This window comes from Bos indicus, chromosome 22 (genome assembly GCF_029378745.1).
Source record: "Bos indicus isolate NIAB-ARS_2022 breed Sahiwal x Tharparkar chromosome 22, NIAB-ARS_B.indTharparkar_mat_pri_1.0, whole genome shotgun sequence".
Lineage (NCBI taxonomy): Eukaryota > Metazoa > Chordata > Mammalia > Artiodactyla > Bovidae > Bos > Bos indicus.
Genome location: NC_091781.1, coordinates 13,199,808 through 13,221,527, shown reverse-complemented (window position 1 = coordinate 13,221,527; position 21,720 = coordinate 13,199,808). Strand labels below are relative to the sequence as shown.

General features: G+C 44.5%; 1 protein-coding gene across 1 annotated transcript; it reads right to left on the bottom strand.

Annotated features, from left to right (window-relative positions):
* Positions 1-1,343: 1,343 nt before the first annotated feature.
* ZNF619 (zinc finger protein 619) lies at positions 1,344-21,319 on the bottom strand. The gene is given in 5 exon segments (XM_070776120.1): positions 1,344-11,405; positions 13,646-13,662; positions 16,666-16,782; positions 17,471-17,671; positions 21,180-21,319. Coding segments are annotated over 4 exon segments (1,698 nt in total). The 5' UTR covers positions 17,551-17,671; positions 21,180-21,319; the 3' UTR covers positions 1,344-9,921.
* Positions 21,320-21,720: the final 401 nt, after the last annotated feature.

The following is a 21,720-nucleotide window of genomic DNA, read 5'->3' as shown; positions in this document are numbered from 1 at the left end:
ACTCATTTGAAAAGACCCTGATGCTGGGAAAGATTGAAGGCAGGAGGAGAAGGGGATGACAGAGGATGAGATGGCTGGATGGCATCACCGACTCAATGGACATGAGTTTGAGCAGGCTCCGGGAGCTGGAGATGGACAAGGGAAGCCTGGCATGCTGCAGTCCATGGGGTCACAAAGAGTCAGACACAACTGAGCAACTGAACTGCAGACAAAGGTATCTGCCACTGGGATAATCTCATCTCATTTTAAACCACATTTCCCCAAACACAACCCCACCTGGGTGGACACTCATCCGCACCTGCCATAACTGCTTGTCAAAGGCAGGCCTGAGTCTGGCACCTACTTCTCCAAACGCTAATTTAAGAAAAGCTGTCAGGAAGCCAGATGCCCTCTGAGCATGCCTTCTGAAGCAAGGCCATGGTCCCCTGGCTTTCTGCACGGCTCTCAGATTTGAGAAAAGGAAGAGTCTCAGATCTAAGGAGAAAAGAGCTCTGAGTGAAACCGCCCCTCTCTTGCAGTCCATGTGAGCATTACTCCCCTTCACATCTCTCACCACCATCCCTGGACTCCCCTAACTCTTAGAACAATGACTGTTCTACGACTCCATGGCAGCCTGCGCCTCACCCATGGAGTTTTAACTGCTCTGTCCACTTACTGGCAGGGCACAAGGCTTCTAAAAATTTACTACAACACTCCATTATCCAGAACTGAGTCTCGGCTAAAGGAGGGTCCTAGCCTCAGTGACTGCTTGGGTTGGAGTAGAAAGTTATTTTTACTGAATGTGTCAGTAAAGGCGAGTGCAAAGAAAAAGAGAGCAAATCGGGCAATCAGGCAAGAAAAGGGAAATTTATTAGAGGGAAATGGGAGGGTGACTGGCCCTTAAGGAGAACCAGCGTCCTCCCTTTCTTACAGGGTCTTTCTTATACCCCACCAATGAAAAATTCTCTGAAGGGATGGTTAATTTTTAGCCTGTAGTTGAGTCCTGTGGTCACGTAGCAGGAGGTCTGGAATCTGGTGGTCTCGTAGCTTTGAGAAGGTAGGCGCCAGTGAGAAAACAGAATGTCGTTTGGGCAATTTGCTTAGTCTCAAGGATCACTGGGATTTTATTCTTTGTTTTTGAGCTCAACATAATGAGCCATCTTAACAATGAGGTGCCATGTGGGCCCTATCAGTGTCCAGTGACCATAACCATTGATAAAGATTCTGTCCTTGACCAAACTCTAGCCAGGCTCCTGTAAGCCCTTTCTTGGCTAGGCTTTTGAACCTTCACCTATAAATGTTAGGGAACCACAAGTCCATGTGCCCAGCGCATTGTAAGGCCAAACAATACCAAAATCTCAGAGTCTGGAACAGAGAAAGGTTTATTGCACAGCCAAGCAAGGAGATGGGTGGCCCATGCCTTAAAAACCCCAAGCTCCCCAAAAGTTCTCAGCAAAGCCCTTTTATAGGAAAGGTTAAGGGAGGGGTGTGGTTAGTTGCTGCAGACTTCTTGATGTCAAATCCTTTGTTCTAGAGGGCAGGTCATGATCAGGTAAAGATGTTCCTGTAAATCTCTACCAGACGAATGTTACTCACCGGAAATACTCTCCCAGAGGCCTATTCTTTTCAGAGGCAAGGCAGTGGAAGCTGCTGTAGGGGAGAAATCATGCCACTATTTGTTCTTATCAGCAACCCAGCTTCCACACTGGAATGACTGTGAAAAGAGAAGGAAAAGCAGGAGAACTATAAACAGAAATGAACAAGATGGAGAGCTATAACTAGAGAGTCAGCCTTGCCACTGCTGAGTTAATTACACACATACATCCCAAAGAAAAAGATCCAAGAGCCACAGAGCCTCCCTCAGTCCATGACCAGAAGTACCTGTTTACCCCGAACATAGAGCACAGAAGAAATCATTGGCGGCATATCCCCACTTCACATAAGTGAAAGTCGCTCAGTCATGTCTGACTCTTTGCAACCCCATGAACTATACAGTCCATGGAATTCTCCAGGCCAGAATACTGGAGTGGGTAGCCTTTCCCTTCTCCAGGGGATCTTCCCAACCCAGGGATCAAACCCAGGTCTCCCGCCTTGCGGACAGATTCTTTACCAGCTAAGCCATAAGGGAAGTCACTTCACAAAAGCCCACCAGCAAATCTACCCCAATCCTGGTCAGCCACAAGCCATCAAAAAGGAGAATCTGAATGCACAGACTGAGCTCACTATGAGCCAGGAAATGTTAATGGAGGATAGTCAGTGTATCTGGTGGAAGATTGTCAAAGATAAATTGCCCAAAGCTTCCCTAAAGTTATCTTTGTTGCAAGGAGACATGGACTACAGGAATGACAGGAAGATTGTAGGGAATTCCTGGTGGTCCAGTGGTTAGGAGTCCATGCTTTCCCAGGCCTGGGTTCAATCCCTGGTTGGAACTAAGATCCCACAAGTTGTGTGGCACAGCAAAAGAAGAAAAAAAAAACAGATAGCCATCAAAGAAGTCGGCCACAGATATCTTTTGGGTACTTGCTCCCTTTCCACAGGGCGGGGCCCCAGAAGCTCATTGCATTGTGTGAACCACCCTACCCTCAGAGGAGAGCAGGCCAGAAGTAAGCACTTAAACTGGACAATTCAGATTGTTTTTCCTAAGAATATGGACTCAAGCCTGGGAGATTATGCTTGGGTTGGTCCCTAGAATGGAGTTGTAAACGTGGGACCTGTAGCAAATTCTGCCCGGTGCCTGGAGATGAAGAAAACAGGAATTCAAAGAGGGGAGAAGAGGTGGAAGGTGCAAAGCCTGCTTAGACTGAGCCTGAGTGTTGCATGAAGTTCTGACTGGGTTTCTAGCCTCCAGACCCCTCTGCTGTAACCTCACCCTTGGGTGCCAGGATACACACAGGAGTCATAATAAATTAAGTATATCTGAGTTAATTCAAGTGGGTCTCTGCTATTCTTAAACAGATCCTAAATAATATATTTAGCAAGTCATCAGTCAATGCAAATGTCTCAGAACTGAACTCAGGTAAAATGACACCCACATACCTTTCTGGAGGGAAGCAGGCAGTCCTCAAGCAAATCGGCAGGGGTGGGGGAGGTCAACTGGTTATACTGTTATTTCACTTTCAGAAAAAAAGTAGAAAGTTGTGAAAGAACACTATGTGTAAGTTTATTTTTACACATCTATCCTTTCTGTGAGCTACATTATGGCCCTTTTCAAAAAAACTCCAGAACATCTAATGAAGTGCCAGACACCTGACAACCCTGAGCCCTGAGTTAGAAAGAATGGCCCATTACTCACCCTTCACCTAGTAGGTGCTGTGGAGACTGATTAATAATGTTCAATTAACAACAGGGGGAAACCCTAAATGCCTGTTGAATTAATGAGTAAAGGAAGAACTAAATGGGAAAACAGAAGTTACCAAAAGTCAGAAAATGATAACTCTCTTGGCTGGGAAGACTCAAAAGCCACTTCCAGCCCAGAGGAGATCTGTTTACTTCATCTACACTTCTTGCTTTCCTCTCTTGGTATAATCTGTTTAGAAGTTCCTCTTTTCTGCAAGAGTCCTTAGTCCCGCCCTTCCTCGTTATAATCCTCTCAGGTGCCTTGAGCCCCTTCTTGTTAAACGGTGTTTTGGGGAAGTAAATAGGACAAAATTTATATACATATATACACACACACATACACATATTACATATAAATATATATTATTTCCAACACACACACACATCTCTATAGGTGTGCATGTGAAGAGAAAAAGTTAAAATTTTACATAACCTCCTGCTCCTTCGCACCTCTATAACTCAGCTTGCTCCTTGCAAAATCTGGATCACGTAGGTCACGTAGTCTCAGAAAGTGGGGACTTACAATACTAGGAACTGGAGCTTAACTCTCATCCTTGTCCTGCTCTTTGCAAATGCCCAGCCCCTGCACAGCTGCTTAATCATGCCTGTCCATGTAAAGGTGAGGCACCCCCCTCCCCATCTTGACTGCTATTCCCGTGTGCAAAACCCCTTAGTTTAAACCAGCCTATTAACAGCTAGTGTTGCCCACTATAGTCTGTCTATAATATCTCTGTAACCACTTTGTTCGGGGCTCAGAGCTCGGAGTGTTAACTCCCGTGGGCCCGCGGGAATAATAACCCTGAGTTCTCCAACTCTCCAAGTGTGGTGCCTGGTTTCTTGAGTACTGATTTCTGCAACACATGTGTCAGAAATATGATAATGAAACCATAGTTACTGTCATTTCCCCTACATTTTGACTTTTTCTTTACAATGATTCTGGATAAGGCATCTTTGCATACTGTGGAAGCTCTGACCACAGTTGGGTAAATAAGTTTGATTTGTGCCTGTTAGTCTCTTGTATCGGAGAAGGCAATGGCACCCCACTCCAGTACTCTTGCCTGGAAAATCCCATGGATGGAGGAGCCTGGTAGGCTGCAGTCCATGGGGTCACTGGGAGTCGGACACAACTGAGCAACTTCACTTTCACTTTTCACTTTCATGCATTGGAGAAGGAAATGGCAACCCACTCCAGTGTTCTTGCCTGGAGAATCCCAGGGATGGGGGAGCCTGGTGGGCTGCCGTCTATGGGGTCGCACAGAGTCGGACATGACTGAAGTGACTTAGCAGCAGCAGCAGCAGCAGCAGCAGCAGTCTCTTGTATTACATAAACCTTATCAAGAAATGAGAATAAAGGAAAAAATCCTTAACACCCTACCAATCTTTTAAATTTCTCCCTATGCTGAGGGAATTTTGGGGGCTAATAAAAATTTTCTATGTCTCAATTATATAACTATATTCATTTGTCAAAACTCGCCAAACTGTATATTTAAAAGGATGGAGTAACTGTCTATAAAGTATATCTCAATAAACCTAACCAAAATCCAAACCCAATCTTTATGCCCAACGTACATATCATTTTCTTAGTATCCATCCCCATCTAATTATTTAAAAGTAACTTCTATGTCACTACACTGTCTGAAGCTGTCATTCTGAGAAAGGACAGGGCATCTAACCACTGGGTGAAAAGTGTGATCAAGCCAGTGAGATCATAACATCTGGTCAGATCAGCATCCTTTAAACTCTTGTGTTATCAAAATCGTTAATTAGAAAATTAATTCAAAAGCACCCCACCTCCAGGACTTCCCTGGTGGTCCAGTGGTTAAGTCTCTGCACTGCCAATGAAGGAGGCTCAGGTTCAATCACTGGTCGGGAAACTAAGATCCCATATGGTGCCCAGCTTGGCCAAAACATAAGATGACAATAACAATAATCAAATTAAATATAAAAAGTACCACCCCTCACAAACGACTGATAGGGGCCGTGGAGCAGATGTGAACATGTGAGGGCAGGCATGGTAACTGACCAGGAGCAGGCTCTCCTCTAAGACAGGAGCAGCAGCAAGTCACAGCTGGGTTTCTCTTCCCTCCGGTGTTTCCCAGTGTGATGCCAACAAGATCACCCCGTGTCTAATTTAGAGACACACCCAGAGGCCTGCCCTCAATGGCACAAGTCACTTTTGTACCTACATACTTGAATAGGCACTAAAGTTAAATAGTGGCATGGATGGGAGTAGCAAAGAAACCCAAACAGAAAAACCACATCCTTTTTCAATCATATTCTTGTCACTGATTATTTTCCTGCTCTATAGCTTGGTTACACAAGATCCTGATAATGGTCATTATCAAGGTAATAGAAATCCAAGGCTAGATGCTCCACAGTGAACTTTGCTACTGGCCCCACCAAAGGGCCCTCCTGAAATTCTGGATAGTTTTTATGGTTACTTCCTCCCACAGACTGCATTTCCTCTACTTGGTGAATTACAATAGCCCTTCTCAGTTGTAATGCCATCCTCCCAAAACCCAAAATGTTCTATGAACTCTTCCAACTCTAGTATTAGAAGGCAGAAGTGGACTGACGGTAGGCCAAAACTGGGCATGATAAAGAACAAATACTGGAACCTCCCTGGTGGTCCAGTGGCTAAGACTCTGTGCTCCCAACGCAGAAGGCCCAGGTTCAATCCTTGGTAAGGGAGCTAGATCTCACATGCTGCAACTGAGAGTTCATATGCTGCAACAAAGACTCGAAGCAGCCAAAAAAAAAAAAAAAAGGAACAAATACTACTGGGAGTTCCCGGGTGGCCCAATGGTTATGATTCTAGGCTTTTACTACCTTGGCCTGTGTTCAGTCCCTGGTCAGGGAACTGAGATCCAGCAAGCACCATGGTGCAGTCAAAAAAAGAAAAAGAAAAAGGAACAAACACTACCATTTCGTACCAGGGGAAAGTGAAGCTGTTACTTGCTCAGTCGTGTCCAACTCTTTGTGCAACCCCAAGAATCTATACATGGACATCAGCAGATGGTCAATACCAAAATCAGGTGGATTATACTCTTTGCAGCCAAAAATGGAGAAGCTCTTTACAGTCAGCAAAAACAAGACCAGGAGCTAACTATGGCTCAGATCATGAACTCCATATTGCCAAATTCAGACTTAAAATTGAAGAAAGAGGGAAAGCCACTAGACCATTCAGGTATGACCTAAAGCAAATACCTTATGATTATACAGTGGAAATGACAAACAGATTCAAGGGATTAGATCTGATAGACAGAATGCCTTAAGAACTATGGATGGAGGTTTGTGACATTGTATAGGAGGCAGTGATCAAGACCATACCCAAGAAAAAGAAATGCAAAAAGGCAAAATGGTTGTCTGAGGAGGTCTTACAAATAGCTGAGAAAAGAAGAGATGTCAAAGGCAAGGAGAAAAGGAAAGATGTGTCCATTTGAATGCAGAGTTCCAAAGAATAGCAAGGAGAGATAAGAAAGCCTTCCTCAGGGATCAATGCAAAGAAATAAAGGAAAACAGTAGAATGGGAAAGACTAGAGGTCTGTTCAAGAAAATTACAGATACCAAGGGAACATTTCATGCAAAGATGGGCACAATAAAGGACAGAAATGGGATGAACCTAAGAGAAGCAGAAGATATTAAGAGGTAGCAAGAATACACAGAAGAACTATACCAAAAAGATCTTCATGACCCAATCACGATGGTGTGATCACTCACCTAGAGCCAGACATTTTGGAATGTGAAGTCAAGTGGGCCTTAGAAAGCATCACTACAAACAAAGCTAATGGAGGTGATGAAATTCCAATTGAGCTATTTCAAATCGTAAATGACAATGCTGTGAAAGTGCTGCACTCAATATGCCAGTAAATTTGGAAAACGCAGCAGTGACCACAGGACTGGAAAAGGTCAGTTTTTATTCCAATCCTAAAGAAAGGCAATGCCAAAGAATTTTCAAACTACCACACAAGTGCACTCATCTCACATGCTACCAAAGTAATGCTCAAAATGCTCCTAGCTAGGCTTCAACAGCATGTGAACCAAGAACTTCCAGATGTTCAAGTTGGATTTAGAAAAGGCAGAAGAACTGGAGATCAAATTGCCAACATCTGTTGGATCATTGAAAAAGCAAGAGAATTACAGAAAAACATCTACTTTATTGATTATGCCAAAGCCTTTGACTGTGTGGATCACAAGAAACTGTGGAAAATTTTTAAAGAGATGGGAATACCAGACCACCTGACCTTCCTCCTGAGAAATCTATGCAGGTAAAGAAGTAACAGTTAGAACTGGACATGGAACAACAGACTGGTTCAAATCGGGAAAGGAGTATGTCAAGGCAGTATATTGTCACCCTGCTTATTTAACTTATATGCAGAGTACATTGTGAGGAATGTTGGACTGGATGAAGCATAAGCTGGAATCAAGATTGCCAGGAGAAATATCAATAACCTCAGATACGAAGACAACAGTGAGAGACTTTATTTTTTTGGGCTCCAATATCACTGCAGATGGTGACTGCAGCCATGAAATTAAAAGACACTTGCTCTTTGGAAGAAAAGCTATGACAAACCTAGACAGCATATTAAAAAGCAGAAACATTACTTTGCCAACAATTGTCTGTCTAGTCAAAGCTATAATTTTTTCAGTAGTCATGTATGCACATAAGAGTTGGACCATAAAGAAAGCTGAGTGCATAAGAATTGATGCTTTTGAAAAATAAACAAATGGGGCCTAATCAAAATTAAAAATTTTTGCACAACAAAGGAAACTATAAGCAAGGTGAAAAGATAGCCTTCAGAATGGGAGAAAATAATAGCAAATGAAGCAACTGACAAAGAATTAATCTCAAAAATATACAAGCAACTCCTCCAGCTCAATTCCAGAAAAATAAACGACCCAATCAAAAAATGGGCCAAAGAACTAAACAGACATTTCTCCAAAGAAGACATACAGATGGCTAACAAACACATGAAAAGATGCTCAACATCACTCATTATCAGGGAAATGCAAATCAAAACCATAATGAGGTACCATTTCACACCAGTCAGAATGGCGGTGATCCAAAAGTCTACAAGCAATAAATGCTGGAGAGGGTGTGGAGAAAAGGGAACCCTCTTACACTATTGGTGGGAATGCAAACCAGTACAGCCACTATGGAGAACAGTGTGGAGATTCCTTAAAAAACGAAATAGAACTGCCATATGACCCAGCAATCCCACTACAGGGCAAACACACCAACGAAACCAGAATTGAAAGAGACATGTGTACCCCAATGTTCATCGCAGCACTGTTTATAATAGCCAGGACATGGAAGCAACCTAGATGTCCATCAGCAGACGAATGGATAAGAAAGCTGTGGTACATATACACAATGGAATATTACTCAGCCATTAAAAAGAATACATTTGAATCAGTTCTAATGAGGTGGATGAAACTGCAGCCTATTGTACAGAGTGAAGTAAGCCAGAAAGAAAAACACCAATACAGTATTCTAACACATATATATGGAATTTAGAAAGATGGTAACAATGACCCTGTATGCGAGACAGCAAAAGAGACACAGATGTATAGAACAGTAATTTGGACTCTATGGGAGAGGGCGAGGGTGGGGTGGTTTGGGAGAATGGCATTGAAACATGTATATTATCATATGTGAAATGAATCGCCAGTCCAGGTTCGATGCATGACACAGGTTGCTCAGGGCTGGCGCACTGGGATGACCCAGAGGGATGCGATGGGGAGGAAGGTGGGAGAGGGGTTCAGGATGGGGAACACATGTACACCAGTGGCGGATTCATGTCAATGTATGGCAAAAGCAATACAATATTGTAAAGTAATTAGCCTCCAATTAAAATAAATAAATTTATATTAAAAAAAAAAAAGAATTGATGCTTTTGAACTGTGGTGTTGGAGAAGACTCTTGAGAGTCCCTTGGGCAGCAAGGAGATCCAACCAGTCCATCCTAAAGGAAATCAGTCCTGAATATTTATTGGAAGGACTGATGCTGAAGCTGAAACTCCAATACTTTGGCTACCTGATGTGAAGAACTGACTCACTAGAAAAGACCCTGATGTTGGAAAATATTGAAGGCGGGAGGAGAAGGGGATGACAGAGGATGAAATGGTTGGATGGCATCACTGGCTCAATGGACATGGGTTTCAGTAAGCTCTGGGAGTTGGAGATGGACAGGGAAGCCTGGCGTGCTTCAGTCCACAGGGTTGCAAATAGCTGGACACGACTGAGCAACTGAACTGAACTGATGGACTGTAGGCCACTAGAGTCCTCTGGCCATGGAATTATCCAGGCAAGAATACTAGAGTGGGTAGCCATTCCCTTCTCCAGGGAATGTTCCCGACCCAGGGATTGAACTCAGGTATCCTGCACTGCAGGCAGATTCTTCATCATTTGAGCCACCAGGGAAGCCCTACCAGGGGACAGAAGAGGGGAATCAAACTTGGTCCTTAAGTATTATAACTTAAGTGGAGCTGGGAAAACAATAATGACTTACTTATAGGAGACCAGAAGAGTATCTTTAAAGACATGAGCAGAAGCCCAGAAGAGTCTGCCACTCTAGGGATGACAGAGTTGGGGACATGCAGGAGCTCACAGGGAATGAGGTAAAGGGTTCAGGCTATGAGTAGTTGACTTCCAAGGAGAAGCATGATTCTGAAAGAAATGCACAACTTGGACAGGTGAAGACATGGCCATTTCCGATGAGGGGAGCAGCAGGAAGAGAGGCACAGAAGGAGGAAGCAGCGGTGCCCGTGGACAAGACAGGGGCGCCCCTGGCGTGGCTGGGGCAGGTCGCGCATGTTGGGGAGACAGAGGGGATAGGACTGAAGTGGGGCGGCAGGGCTTCACTGGGGATGGCCTTGTAACTCGGTCGGGTTTCTTCCTGGTGTGCAGTTTCTGATGGTGAATGAAACTTGTGCTCCATCTGAAGGATTTCCCACACACTTTACACTCATAAGGTTTCTCCCCAGTGTGAACTCGCTGATGCTGAACCAGGGTGATTTTCTGATTGAACGCCTTCCCACACTCCTGGCATTCATAAGGTTTCTCCCCAGTGTGGATCCTCTGATGTACTATAAAGCGTGAGCTACAACTGAAAGTTTTCCAACATTCGTTACATTTATAGAGCTTTTCCCCAGTGTGGAACCTCTGGTGCTGGAGAAACAGTGAACTCCGGTGGAAAGCCTTGCTGCACTCCTTACATTTGTAAGGTTTCTCTCCAGTGTGGATCCTCTGATGCTGAATCAGGACTGAATTTGAACTGAAGCTTTTCCCACACTCCTTACATTCGTACGGCTTCTCCCCAGTGTGAATTCGCTCATGGATGACACGGTCATAGTTACACTTAAAGGCCTTCCCACATTCCTTACACTTAAAGGGTTTCTCCCCAGTGTGGATTCGCTGATGCCAGATAAGTTTTGAGTTGTAGCTGAAGGTTTTCCCACAGTCCTTACATTCGTAGGGCTTCTCTCCCCCGTGGAGTTTCTGATGCTGAAGGAGGTGCGAGTTTTGATTGAAAGCTTGTCCACATTCCTGGCAAGAGTACGGTTTCTCCCCAATGTGGATCTTCTGGTGCCGTGACAGTTTTGAGTTATATCTGAAGGCTTTGCCACGTTCTTTGCATTTGTAGGGCTTCTTGTCCATGTGAATTCTCTGATGCTGGTGAAGGTCTGAATGTTGGTTGAAATATCTGCCACACTCACCACAATTATAAAATACCTGTTCTCTAGGGAGGCCCTGCTTAGTAATGAGATGCATGCAGACACCACGGCTTCCTTGCAATTGTCTGGCTATCTCTTCTCTTTCAACAGTGGAGGATGGATGATCCTGGACTGGCAAATCTGTGAAATCGCCGTTCTTTGAGTGTTTTTTCTTCCCTGGGTCATACAGCTGCAGCTTCTCTAAGCTGTTCTCAAAGAGAGGGTGCCTGGGAACATCCACCAGCAGCACCTCCGTTATCAACTTGTGAGACTCTGGTCCCTTTGAAATCCTCAGCTCTGCAGTCTGCCTTCCATTCTCAGTCTTGTTTTACCACCTAGCATGATGAAAACATAACATGATATCACTGAATCACTCTGCTGTACATCTGAAACACAACACTGTTAATCAACTGTATTCTAATATGAAATAAAAATTCTAAATAAGTAATAAAGACACACAAACACTGAAAGTGAAGGGATGGAAAAAGATATTCCATGGAAATGGAAATAAAAAGAAAGCTGGAGTAGCAATACTCATACCAGACACAATACAGTTTAAAACAAAGACTGTAACAAAAAAAAGGGTATTATATAATGATAAAGGTATTCAAAAAAAGAAAAGAAAACATAACAGTCACCTAGTTATGCTGAAAGGAGAAAGGGATTAAGCAGTACTATTAATGCCATGACCAGGACATGTGTACTTCTGGAGAGAGACATAGCCTCCTGATGATACCCTGAGGGAAAAGTAAAAATATTGGAGGTAAAGAAAGCAAGCAATGCCATTAGGACAACAAAATCAGTACAGACAGCAAAAACTATTAATGGAGACAAATGGAAAAAGAAAAAACAGGAATAGGGTGGAGAAAATGCTGAATGGGAAGCAATTAAAAAAGCAGAGGGAGGGAATTCCCTGGCAATCCAGTGGTTAGGATTTAGCATTCTCACTTCTGCGGCCCTGGGTTCAATCCCTGGTCGAGAACTAAGATCCCACAAATCACAACGCGTGGCCAAAAGAAAAGAAAGCAGATGGAGCTGAGGTTGAAGAAGATCTTTACACTGGAGCAAAAAGAGCTGGGTAAGCAGCTCTCACAGCACACAGCATCCAGAGGGCTGGAAGATGCTGTCTGCAACAGTGGATCTCAAGGCCCCCCGTGAAGGCAAGAAACTGTCCGAATGCTTTAGAATATTTTGTAATGTTTAAAGAAATGTTTTATATTGCAAGCCTGACTGGGGAAAGGACGGTTTGTAATACTGCAGGTTGTGAGGGGTTCATAAAAGGAACGTAATTGCAAAACCTGTGTGCTGTCCAGTGGGAGAGAGACTTAACTGTGGAAGTGAGAGGGTAACAGGCAGGAAGGCCAGGGGTCTCCAAATGGAGGAAATAGCCTGCAAGTGTCAGACATTTTTATCTCTCTTAAGCGGCAGGAAGAAACAAACTAGCAATATTTTTTCCTTCTCTATACAAATTTAAAGGGAGGTTTCTCTTAAAATACTGTGTTGCCATAATGACACCGGTTTCGCCTGAGGTTAGCTATTCTAGCCTAGAGATAACCAATGCCTTTTTCTTATGGAAATGTTCATCTTAAGCTATGCTAATGTACTATGCCTTTACCCCAAACTCTGTCTCCAAGTCGGTTCCGCCTCTTGGCCCAGAACCTACTTGACAAACCAGTATGGATATTGTTCCCCTAATCTATGTAAATGAAACTATTTGTATGGTGGTCTGCCCTTCTTCAAGATTCAAGTTAATCATTTTATGGCCCAGGATAAACCATTTGGTGCCAAGATTATCCCAAAATGCATCTTATGGGTGAGGGGCCTGGTGCCATTCTGAATTTTAAGACATTCCTTTCTTTCATTAACAGACTGCTAGTGACTATATAACATCCAGCTAAAGACTAGCAGGGGGGTACTCTTTCTGCCCCCTTCTGATGCCTATGTCAGAAGCTTTCTCTATCTCCTTTATACTTTAATAAAACTTTATTACACAAAAGCTCTGAGCGATCAAGCCTCGTCTCTGGCTCCGGATTGAATTCTTCTCCTCCGGGGGCCAAGAATCCTGGTGTATTCGCGTGATTCAACAACAACCTTTCAGAAGGAAAAAAGACATGGCTGGTTCAGACCCTTCTAGGACTGCAGACGGCCATTGGTGGGGAAGGGGGACCCACACTCTTACTGGTGGCGCTACAACAGAGAAGCCATGTTTGCCTTTCCAGGCACCAAGGATTTGACAAATGAAACTTGTGGCTTAGTGTTTCTCAAGTGTTTCTGACCATGACTCACCGTTTAGATCCCATGGAAACAAGAGTTTTGAAGAACACTACCCTTAATAAGAATGATGAATATATGACGGATTTTATACTAGTTTGGTCTATTTTATTTAAGTCTAGCCCAATCTAGTCTACTTTTTAAATGGTGAGCACAACTCACTAAGGAGTTGCAACCCAGAATTTTAAAAACACAGTTCAAGATTCTCAAGAACAGAGGTCTTCAAAGTGTGGTCCCAGGACCATCATGGTCTGGGAACTCATTAGAAATGCAGATTCCCAGGCCCTACCCCAGTCTACCAAACTAGAATTTCTGGAGGTGGCGTCCAGCAGTCTGAGTTTAACAAGCGTTGCAAGTGATTCTGACGCACACTAGGGTTTGATATGGTTTTTCCTGTGGTCATGTATAGATGTGAGAGTTGGACTGTGAAGAAGGCTGAGCACCGAAGAATTGATGCTTTTGAACTGTGGTGTTGGAGAAGACTCTTGGGAGTCCCTTTGACTGCAAGGAGATCCAACCAGTCCATTCTGAAGGAGATCAGCCCTGGGATTTCTTTGGAAGGAATGATGCTAAAGCTGAAACTCCAGTACTTTGGCCACCTCATGCGAAGAGTTGACTCATTGGAAAAGACTCTGATGCTGGGAGGGACTGGGGGCAGGAGGAGAAGGGGACGCCAGAGGATGAGATGGCTGGATGGCATCACTGACTCGATGGACGTGAGTCTGGGTGAACTCCAGGAGTTGGTGATGGACAGGGAGGCCTGGCATGCTGCGATTCATGGGGTCGCAAAGAGTCGGACACGACTGAGCGACTGATCTGATCTGATCTGATCTAGAAACTAAAAGAGGCAGCTGGAGGCTGTGTTTTAAATTGTTTTAGGTTGCATTGTCTGATTAGGGCCATTAACCACATGTGGCTATTAATTAAAATGGAACCAAGTTAAAAATTCAGTTCCTCAGTTGTATGACCAACATCTCAAGTGCTCATGTGGCTAATGGCTCCCATATTGGACAGTGCAGATACATAACATTTCCATCACTGTAGAAAAGTGCTACTGGACAAAGCTGTTGACAGGCTAATGGACAATGTGCAGCTGTGGCAAAGAGAGACACTGACAACTGCAGGTGGGCCCCTGGGAAAGCTTTTTACATCAAGGTGGGCTCAAGTGTTGGAGTCAATCTAAAGGCACTAGATGAAGACAGAACTGGGGTGAGTAAGAAAGGGCATTTGGTTTACAGAGGTTCTGAATAGCATTAGGAATTGAGGGAGTTTAAGAACAGGGGCGACCGAATGAGAAAGACTATCCACCAAATCTGTGGATAGTTCTTTACATTTAACTTCAATTCATTAGCTTTCAAAAAAGGGGAATTCCCTGGCAGCCCAGTGGCTATGACTCCGTGCTTCCACTGCAGCAGGGCAGGGGTTCTTCTACTCCCTGGTTGAGGAACGAAGATCCCTCACCCAAAAGACAAAAAAGGAAACCACTCATTCCCAATAAATAAACATGTGTTCTACAAATCAACTGATGTGAAACTTCACATGAATAGAATGAAAGAAAAGAATCATACGATCATCTCAACAGTTAAAGGCTACCCTGAAAGGTCAGTTGGTAAAGAATGTGCCTGCAATGCAAGAGACCCCAGTTCGATTCCTGGGTCAGGAAGATCCACTGGAGAAGGGAAAGGCTACCCACTCCAGTATTCTGGCCTAGAGAATTTCATGGACTGTACAGTCCATGGGGTTGCAAAGAGTTGACACAACTGAGCGACTTTCACTTTCAATAGGTAAAGGAAAAGAACTTGACAAAATTCAACATTCACCATAAAAACTCTTAACAAATTAGGTAGAGAAGGAACATGGGCTTCCCTTGTAGCTCAGTTGGTAAAGAATCTGCCTACAATGCAGGAGTTACTAGTTTGATTCTGAAGTTGAGAAGATCCCCTGGAGAAGGAAATGGCAACCCATTCCAGTATTCTAACCCTGGAGAAGCCCATGGACAGAGGAGCCAGGCAGGCTATTGTCCATGGGGTCACAAGAGTTGGACACGACTTAGCAACTAAACCACCGCCACAGGGAAGGAACATATGTCAACATAAAAAAGGCCATAAATGAAATGCCCACAGCTAACATCATACTCAAGAGTGGAAGGTTGAAAGTTTTTCCTCCAAGATTAGGTACAAGAGCATCCACTTTCACCACTCCAATTTAACACAATGCTGAAAATCCTAGCTAAAGCAAACAGACAAAAAAAAAAGAAGAAGAAAGAAAGAAAAGAAATAAAAGGTACCAGAATTGGGAAGGAAGAGATACAATTTGTTCTATTTGCACATAACAAGATTTAAAATATAGAAAATCCTTCAGACTCAACAAAAAGAATAGTTAAATCTAATCAGTGAATTCAGTAAAGCTGCAGGATATACAATTAACATATAGAAATCTGAATACTTTCTATACACTAACAATGAGTTTTCTGAGAAATAAAGAAATTGATCTCATTTATAACAGCATTGAAAACACTAAAATACTTAGGAATAAATTTAACCAAGGGGCTGAAAGATCTCTACTCTGAAAACTACAAGACATGGATGAAAACGACCAAAGAAGACACAAATAAATGGAAAAATACTCCATGTTTGTGAACTGGGAGAATTAATACTGTTCAAATGTCAAAACTGGACTTCTCTGGTAGTCCAGTGGTTAAGAATCCACCTGCCAATGCCAGGAACATGGGTTCAATCCTTGTTCCAGGAAGATCCCACATGCCTTGGAGCAACTAAGCCTGTACACCACAATGACTAAGCCTGTGCTCCAGACCCTGTGCTCCACGACGAGAGAAGCCACTGCAACAAAAAAGCCTTGCGCCACAAGAAGAGGAGCCTCTGCTCATTGTAAAGAGAAAACCTGAACACATCAAGGAAGACCCAGCACAGCCATAAATAAATAAATCTTAAAAAACAAAAGTCAGTACTGCTGAAAGTCATCTATAGAGTCTATGCAATCTCTATCAAGTTGCCAACGGCATTTTTTTTTAACAAAAGTAGAAAAACACTCCCCAAAATAAATATGGTTTCTTTCAAAAGCTACTTCCCAATTTAGTGTTTAGGGATTTATAAAAAGTCCATTCTTCTGCTACAGTTTCTCTCTCACAGACACACAAACACATACAAAATGTCCTTACAGAAACAAGTTCTCTGTTTTGTATATATTCTTAAGTTAATCAACAGAAGTCTATCTGCACTAGTAAAGGTTTGAAATCCTTTAGCTTTACAAAGAAGAATGACAGAAAATGAAAGGTCTGGACTCGTCTTTTCCAGTTTGGGGCTGAAGCTCTATGGAGAAGAGAATGGCAGGTTTTCCTGCTTACCTCCGCAGGTGCCTCTCGGGTCCTCTCCCCTGACCAGTGTCCAGGGATCCAGGCGCCCTGGTTCTTCCCCTCGCTCCAGCCAGAAGATCAGATCTGGTTTGGGGAATGGAAATGCTGCTGAAGGACACAGAAAAGGAATAGAAAGTTGAGGAGAGTCTCCTCGGACCCCTCTCAGTCTACCCTCCGCTTTGCCAGGTGGAAAGAGCAATGACGTCCCAGGAGACGAAGGGAGGCCAGAGTGGAGAGACTCTGGGGATGAAAGGAGGGCTCAAACTGTTTTGCCCAGGAAGCTTATTCTGGCTCTGAAAGCACAGGAAGTCCACACTGTCACTGGAAGTGTGTATAGAAGGCCTTAGGAGACTCTCACACGAGGAGATGGGGTCACAGTCTCCCCCAGGGAACTGAAAGAGTGAAGGAACGAATATGGAACCTTCTCAGTGCTCTGACCCCAGGGCAAAGCCCCTCCCAGGAGAATTCCCAAGGGGAAAGAAGGAAGTTTTTTTTTTTTTCTTTTGGCCACACTGCTCAACCTGTGGGATCTAAGTTCCCCAATCAAGGATTGAACCCACACCCTTGGCAGTGTGGAGTCCTAACCACTGGACTGCCACGGAATTTCAGGGAAGTCTTGTTTAAAACTGAAATGAACCCAGATCTTTCTCCAGTAGTTAGTTACTCCTGCAACTGAGGATCAGGGAGCTCAGCTCATGGAGCATCAATTCTGATGGTATTAGAGATCCCACATACATTATAGAGGAAGCCAGGAGCCCCCAAGGGCAGAAGCTGAGTTTTAGGAAGAAGGACTCACTCAAGGAAGTTATGTTTGGGTAATTCTCCAGCATCACCTCCCTGTACAGGGCCCTCTGCGCAGAGTCCAGGCTGGCCCATTGGTTCTGGGTGAAGTACACGGCCACGTCCTCAAAGGTCACTGGCTCCTGAAACAACAGGCTTCTTCTCAAGCCCCGGACGGAGGCAAAGGGAGGGGCCTGAACTTCAGGGAGGGCGAGTCCTGGAATAAAGAGCCACCAAAAAAGAAGCAGAGGACTTGTAGCCATCACTGTAAAGACCCGTTTAGACAAAAACCACTGCTAGATGCAAAATCTAGGAGGAAATGTTGATAAGCAGGATATCTGCATGATTTTAAATGATTCCCAATAGATTTCTAATCAGTTGCACGGGGAAAAAATAATAACTATACAGTGAAGAAATCAGATAACACCTTGACCAGGAAATCTAAAGTTGGCTAGTGTGACTGATGAACTGGATTTATAATTTTAATTCATTTTAATCTAAATAGGCACCTAGGTAGCTAGTGGCTCCCTTACTGAACAGTGGAGAACAGACACTTTGCTGACCCTGAATGTTAATATTCTGCCTCTACTTCCTTGAAAGTCAGCAGCTGAAAGCACAGTCCTGACCATCTTCCCTCACGTTAGGGCTTCCACCCTCCACACCTCTCTAATTACTTATGTATCCTTTGTTCTTTGTTCTCTGCAACATGCAGATTCTCAACATCCAGCTCCATCTCTCATCATTCTGCTTCATTCCCTTGCTGACACTTCTTCCCTCTCCATTATTAAATTAACAGGGGACTTCCCTCGTGGTCCAGCGGTTAAGAATCTGCCGGCTAATACAGGGGACTGGGGTTCAAGCCCTGGTCCAGAAAGATTTCACATGGCATGGTGGAACTAACCCCGTACACCACAACTACTGAGCCTGTGCTCTAGAGCCCGTGCTCTGCAACAAGAGAAGCCACAACAATGAGAAGCCCACACCACTAGGGAGCAGCCCCTGCCCCTGCAACTAGGGAAAACCTGTGTGCAGCAACGAAGACCCAGCAAAGCCAAAAATAAAACAAATACATTTAAAAAAATCAATGGGGCTGTTGATTCCCCTACATGGGAAGTGGGTTTCAGAGGCGGCACAGATTCATGACAAACAGCATAGACTTTAGAGCTGTGGTTCTCAGTGGGGGGCAATTGTGCTCATCAGGGAATATGTGGTGGTGTCTGGAGAGGGTTTCCGTTGCCACCACCTCCGGAGGGTGGTGATGCTACTGGCACCTAGTGGTTAGAGGCCACGGGTGCATGTTACTTAACATCCTACAGTACACAGGAGGGTCCCCCACAGCAAAGGATTACCTGGCCCGAAACAGCAACAGTGCTGAGGTTGACGAACGCAGCTCTACAGTCACACTCCCGAGGTTCAAATTCCACCACTATAGCCATTAGCTGTATGAACTTAGATGAGCCACTTAACGTTTTGTGCCTCAATTTCTTCATCTAAAAAACTGTGATCCTAGCAATCCCAAGCTGACGAGGATCTTGTAAGGATGGAATGAATTAGTATGTGTAAAGCAAACATCACCTGGCACATGATAATATATAAATCTGAGCACTTATTACAACAACAGATGAGACTGGGGGAACTTCCTAGATGATTCCAAATAACAAGTGTTTCTCATAAGAGACTGTAGCAAAGACTGACAGTTATTAATATATCTATCCATCCATCTATCTCACTTCTAAGAGGTTTCTAAAAGAGAAGAGCTGAGAGGTTTGCATTTTTAGCATCTCCTCTTCTAGGTGGAATGTACATGAATGCTGGAGATCAGGCAGCCGCCTTAGACTGTGAAGTAACCCTGGGCAGGACAGCCAGTGCTAGGATGGTGGAGCAGAAAGACAGAAAGAACCTGCATGTGTGACGATAGTGGAGCCATCACACTCGCCCTAGACTGCCTCTCCCAGACTTCTCTGGTGTGAGAGAGAAGGTTTTTTCCTGTTTAAGCCACGTTTAAGCCACTGTCACTTGGGGTTTGTTTGGCCACACCACAGAGCATGGAGGATCTTAGTTCCCTGACCAGGGATAAAACCCACACCCACTGCAGTGGAAGCCTCGAGTCTTAACCACTGGACTGCCAGGGAATTCCTCAATTGGGGGGTTTCTTAGTGGAACATAATCCCCCATGACTACCATACTTTAGGCAAAGCCCCTGGAGAGAAAAGACTGACCCCAAAGATATTAAAATGTTTCCTAACATGGAACTGATGTTGGCTTAAGTGCTGAAACAGAAGTGGATGGTCCAAGGTCCAAAAAAATAAACCAAATATACACTGCTCTGAAGTTTCTGGGATGGAGCTTTCTCATTTTATAATACATCCATTACATGACACACCAGCTTTCTCATTGCATGGTCTAGGACTCTGGAGAGAAATTCACTGAAATCATCCTCTATCAGTAAGAAAACTTGAGAGGGAACACTTCCTTTAATGCTGCATGAATTTGTGCCAACAATGAATACAGCCTTTTAACACAGATTAAGCTGCAGTTTTTGCAGTGGACTTAGAGGTACTGGCTTCAGCGCCAAACTCAGCACTCCTCCAAGAATTCACCTCTCTCATCAATCCACACCCTCCAATGCTCCCAATTTGGGTTTCATTGCACCCTGACTCCATGGTCTGCAGAGCAAACTCCTCCTGTGGGCATGCCTGTTTAATCTCAGGAGGTGGCCTTCCTCTGTGTATTGCCACACAGACTAGTGCTCCCCAAATTTTAACTTGCCCACTAATTCCCCAGATATTGTACAAATGCAGATTCTGATTCAGTAGATGAGGTTCTGCCTTTCTAATAAGCCCCCTGGTCAGGCCAAACATGTTCATCTGTGCACTGTCCTCGCGGTCTGCCTGGATGTAGATTCTCATTTTCTAGAATTTCTAGGCTGGTGCTTCCCTCTTTTCATACCTGATCCTTCCGAATTTATTCTACTCTCCCTCATCAACTCCCCTAACACACTCCTTTGCCATACTCTTTGATGGATGCAAAGCTAAGCACAGGACTGGCCAAGGCATGTCCTGTAATGCCCTTTCATATCTGTTCTGAATGTGGAAATCTGGAAAAACACTCAGCTCACCTGGGACCATGTCTGGAGAATGGCTGATGACCCCTAGCTTCATGCCCTGCCCTGTTTGGAAAAGCAAAAACCTGGAGAGCTAAGAGGAGAAAGAACCACAGTGAGACTAACCCTATCTTGTTTCTCACACTCACCACCTCTTCCTCCCTCAGTCTCCTCACCACTATCCTAGGAAAGATACTCTTAGGACACTCTGGATGTTCATTGCACCCCCACTAGGGATTCACTGCATGCTGCCACTGCTCCTTTGTACACTCTACAAATTTGCCTGATGAGGATAGAAATTCCTAGAAAGAATCTGAAGCAAGAGTCAAGGACTGCAGAACATTTGACTTTTAAGAAAATCCCTGGCCCACTTTGAATGCATTACTATGTAGTCTGCACTGAATGCTTCTCCTGACCATGGTTGGCCAAGATCCCAAACAAGCTTTTGTAGAGAAAATAGAGTAATACAGGCCTCTGGACCTCTGCAAGGGCTGCAGAACAAAATGCAAGTGGAGTTCTGACCCCGGGAGGAAAGGGAAAAAGGGAAGCCCGCATCCTGATCTGAACACTCCACCCTGGGAAAGAGGTGACTCCAAATGTGACCGGTCCCCACCCTGAGTACCTCAGTCAGAGGAAGGAGGTCGGGCCGGCCCTTCAGGGCAGAAAGGTCGATTGCTCCTCTCCAGCAGAGGGCTGGGCTCAGGCTCGCGGAGCTTCGGAGGCCTCTGCTCGGCGAGCTCCAGGATGAAGAGGACTGCGCCACCAGGGAATGGGATCGCGGAATTCCCTGCAGCTTGGTGATCGCGAGTGCCAGCACCGACCGTAGCCAAGGCGGAAGCGCTCCCAACAGGCGCTCTCAGCGCCTCTCTAGGAAGCCCGGAGGCTGGCCTTTCTCCATGGTTCCCCCCAAGCCAGATACCTGATGACTGCAGGCGCATTAGCTCGTACCTGTGGCTGCTTACGCCAAGTTGACACTTCATCAAGGACCGAGATTCCACATTATACTTGAGATGCTTTAAGTTATGGCGCTAACACTTGCTGTGTGCTTAGTCGCTCAGTCCTGTCCAACTCTTTGCGACCCCACGGACTGTAGCCTGCCAGGCTCCTCTGTTCATGTGGATTCTCCAGGCAAGAATACTGGAATGGGTTGCCATGCCTTCCTG